Source organism: Sitodiplosis mosellana, unplaced genomic scaffold (genome assembly GCF_009176505.1).
Source record: "Sitodiplosis mosellana isolate CC-2019 unplaced genomic scaffold, AAFC_SMos_1.0 Smas_scaffold_5228, whole genome shotgun sequence".
Classification (NCBI taxonomy): domain Eukaryota; kingdom Metazoa; phylum Arthropoda; class Insecta; order Diptera; family Cecidomyiidae; genus Sitodiplosis; species Sitodiplosis mosellana.
Genome location: NW_022600470.1, coordinates 905 through 5,374, shown reverse-complemented (window position 1 = coordinate 5,374; position 4,470 = coordinate 905). Strand labels below are relative to the sequence as shown.

The 4,470-nt window shown below is 37.0% G+C and overlaps 1 protein-coding gene across 1 annotated transcript; it reads right to left on the bottom strand.

Moving 5' to 3' along the window:
- Positions 1-1,703: 1,703 nt before the first annotated feature.
- On the bottom strand, positions 1,704-4,267 carry LOC129572573 (uncharacterized; the record flags this gene model as incomplete). Its single annotated transcript, XM_055452560.1, has 2 exons — positions 3,928-4,267; positions 1,704-3,433 (listed from the first exon to the last, which is right to left on the bottom strand). Coding segments are annotated over exons 1-2 (2,070 nt in total), but the record flags the coding sequence as incomplete, so codon positions are not given.
- Positions 4,268-4,470: the final 203 nt, after the last annotated feature.

Here is a 4,470-nt window from a genome sequence, read left to right as displayed (position 1 = left end):
AAGAAATGAACACGTCGTCCATTTCGTCCACTATGTCGTTGATGAACTACAGGAATAGTGTGGGTCCGAGATGACTACCCTGTGGTACGCCAGATGATACGTTGAATTCGTTCGACTCGCTGCTCCCATACTTAAAGAATTGCGTTCTGTTGGACAGGTATGATTCAATTATTATTATTATTATTATTCTGCACCATACAGCGTTTCTTCGCCAAAGGTGGTTTATTTGTTATAAATATCATATCAATATATTTACAATATTTCTTTTATTTTCTCCACACTCTACTTCTTTTAAAAAATTCAGTTACCCTCTGTTTAACAGTATCAGTACTAACATTGAAATCAATTAGATAAGTATCACAAATTGGAATAACATTAGTATCACATCCATCAGTTGCATATGGCGGTTTAATAGGAACAAATTTCTTATAAAAATCGTTATATGTAATAAGCATGTTATTTATGGGCTCAAATTTGGAATAATTATGGTGTCTTATTGGTAGTGATAAGAAATCTATATCTCTTGTCCGATGCCGTGGTGTTCTGATTCTTATTTGGCTGGTTATGTATTTCGACGATGTATGTCCACATAGTACATTATGCACCATCGATATTTGAGCAATCTTTCTTCGTTCATCAAGGGTAATCATTTGTAAATGCAGCAATCGAAATTCATATGATGGTAATTTGAATCCGTTTGACCATCTCATTCTGCGCAGTGCAAATAGTAAAAATTGCTTTTGTATGGATTCAAGTCTAGCAATCTTGTCGGCAGTGTATGGGTTCCAAATCTGGGAGCCATATTCTATAATTGGCAGTACAAAGGTGAAGAAGAGTTTCTTAATAGTCCATGGATCCTCAAACTCTCTTCCAAAATGCTTTATCCAAGCCAATCTTGATTTTGCTTTGGCAGTAATGAACTCAATATGTGCATTGAAGTTCATTTTCTCATCCAGTATAATGCCGAGGTCCTTAATTACTTTGACACGGTTAATCTTCTCATTGTCTATCGTATATTCAAATTCATACTGCAACTGTCCACGGTGATATGATATGCAATTTGATTTCTTGATGTTCAATTTTAGTCGATTGTCCCGGAAATATTTTACAATTTTGTTGAGATCGTTTTGCAGTTCTTGGCAGTCTTCAAAATTTTCAATGTGTTTCCATAGTCTAGTGTCATCGGCAAACGACTGTAATATTGATTTGAGTGTGTGATGTGGCAAGTCAATAATAAATAAAATGAACAGTGTTGCGCCAATTGGGTAGCCCTGACCAGTTCCCGAAGTAACGTTGATGGAATTTGACATGACATCATTTAGTTTGACAATCTGCTGCCGTCCATTCAGGTATGATTCAATCCATTTAAGCAATTGTTCGTTCAAGCCCATGATGTTCAGCTTCTGGATAAGCAGCGTAACATTGACAGAATCAAACGCTTTTGCTAAGTCAAGATAAATTGCATCCGTTTGAATGTGTTTGTCCATCTTCGTTATTACACACGATGTAAATTCGGCCAAATTTGTTATTGTAGACTTTCCTTTCACAAATCCATGCTGGCTATCATCAAGTATACTTTTAATGTGGAAGTTAAGATGACTTGAAACGATGGAATCCAAAATCTTCGAAATTACACACTGCAAAGCAACACCACGATAGTTATCAATTTTTGCTTTGATTCCACTTTTGTGTATTGGCCATACGTAAGATCGCTTCCAAATGTCTGGTACAAAGCCGGTCTTTAATGATTCACTCAATATGTGAGTAATCGGCTTTACCAACGTGTGAATACATTTTTTGATGAAAATGTTCGGTATTCCGTCTGGCCCAGATACTGTGTTATTTGGAAGGTTGTTTACTGTCTCCAAAATTATGTCGTCAGTGATTTCAATCGTTGGAATATTGATGCATAAATCACGGAGAAGCGATTCACAGTCCTTGTAACTGTCAGTTTGAACATCATTTTGTTTGGTGTACGCTTTTTCAAAATGTTTGGCAAATGTATCGGCAATATCTTGTTGACAGTTCAACTTAACGCCATTATATTCCATTTCACCGGGTAAATCATCATGAGTTTTTCGGACGCAATTGACATATTCGAAAAATTTCGTTGGATCTTTATCAATTAGCTGCTCCATTTCCAACTTGTAATTCTTGAAGGCTAATCGAGCGCATGACTTATATTGTCTTCTCAAATCAGCATGCTTCACAATTGCTTCAGTTGAAGAACATGACTTTTTCCGTCTTTGCAGTGTGTTGACACGATTCTTTATGTTTATGAGTTCGCTGGTGAACCATTTTGGATGGTTTGAAATCGTTTTCGTTTTCAGCTCGACATTCTCTGAAACAACGGAATTGATGATATTATAGAACTGGTTAATATCTGTATCCAAGTTTGTTCCAGTGAGAACATCATCCCAATTTACAGTGAATAGTTTCTCATTAATGGTATCATAATCAGCGCCCATGAAATTGCGGTACTCAATTTGAGATGTGACTTTGTTTTGCTTCATTTCCAAGCCGTGGATTTTTATCGAATAAGAAATGTGATGTGATTCATGATTCAATAAATGATGTTCGGCAGGCTGACATGAAACGATGTCTACACAGTTTGTCCAAATTAAGTCGAGCATATTTCCATTATTATTGCTGTGCTTGTTGATTTGATGCAATCCCAATTCATGACATGTATCGAGAATGATCAATTCTTTCTTTCCTGATGCATTAATTGGAATCGCAATTTCTGGATCATCGTTGTCATCAGTGAACCAGGATAAATTAGGTAAATTGAAGTCACCTGAAAGGATGAGAACATCTTCAGTTTGCATTTTTGCAGTGATTTCCCGTAGTGCTCCCATATTTGCTTCGTAGACTTCAACTGGAGAATCCGGTCTGAGGTAGGCCTCGACTAAGAAAATATTTCTGTTGTTCAATATTATCTTGGCCCATATTTGTTCAGCGCCGAATGATGCTCCTGTGCCGACGAGTTGAGATTTGATTGATTTTTCGATGGCAATCAGAACACCGCCGCCTCGTTTCTTTTTAATCTTTTGCCACAATTCAGTTTCCTCGGAACGATCACAACGGTAAACGTTGAAATTTGGGGGAAATACCTCCGAAGAATTGACCGAATCGTCGAGTTTATCCTCACATATCATGTAAATTTTTGCGTTATTTGTTAGTACATCAGCATTGAATTGAGGCAATCTGCTTTTCAGGCCATTACAATTTTGCGAATGCACTAAGCAATATGGAATTCCTTGATTTCGAGTCTGTTGATGCATGTTCGATATGTTTAAAAGGGCTGGTACATTGGATGTGTGTGTAATGGTTGGATCATTTGTATTGGCATTGTGTTGTGAGTGTACATTTGAGGTGGCATAATGTGATACGGTGTTCCATTCCAAAAAGAATAATTGCTGTTTGGCAAAAACTGCGGATTAATCGGTAATTGCTGCAACGGCTGTTGTTGATGGTGTCTGAAATTATTGACCGGTATCTGCCTCTCTCGGTATTGTGGACGATATTCATGACGACGACGCCCATTCCCATTGACAAGTCTCCTTCGATCGATGTGATTGTTTTGATGTGTCTCATAGATATTTCTGTTGTTATAGTTGTTGTTGTTGCGATGATTCCGATTAGAATTTACTTGTCGCTGTACATTTTGTTGTGGCTTCGGATTTTGTCTCTTCTTTTTCATGGCATCGGTTTCAACTGGTAAGACTGGTTTTTGCATTTTCGATGGATGATTGAATTGTTTTAAAATGCAGTTTGAATTCCATCCGTCCATTGTGATAATTTTTTCACAAATCGTACGAAACAAGGTTGAAATTTTAAATGATGAAAAACTTCTTGCATTTCCTTTGTATCGTTTGTTGGGTAATTTTTCAACAAGAAAAGAATCATTATTGGCATCCAAATTACCTATGATAAGAGCAGCAACATCATCGGTTGTGGTTTCTTTTGGCATTCGTGATACGTGAATGGCATATACACCGTTCACAGGTGATATTTGTGGTGTTTCAATATTCTTTTGTTGGTTTTTGCTCGTTTCGGCCGATTGGTGTGAAATTCTGTTCTCATTCTCTGTTGGTAGTTGCTGTGAGAATTTTAATTTGCAGAACTCACATGTCAATCCAAACGGTGAATCGACGTTGAATGTTGAATAGAATTCGGATAGTTTGTTCGTGTCATTCTGAATATTCCAGCTGATTGTACCATTTTCCTCTGTGATTTTTTCCATCAATCCGAATTTAATCAACATTCCCTTTGTTCGTTGTGCATCTCGATTGCGCAGGCATTCAACATATATTTTTTTGTGGCAAAATATGCAATTCAATGACCATCCGTTATACCTTGATCCCATACAATTCTTGGATTCACAGCAATGAGGTTCATTTGACATTTTGCGGTCAAGTTTTTCAAGCGGCAAAAATAAAATCAGTTTTTCAAAATTATTCCTGGGTG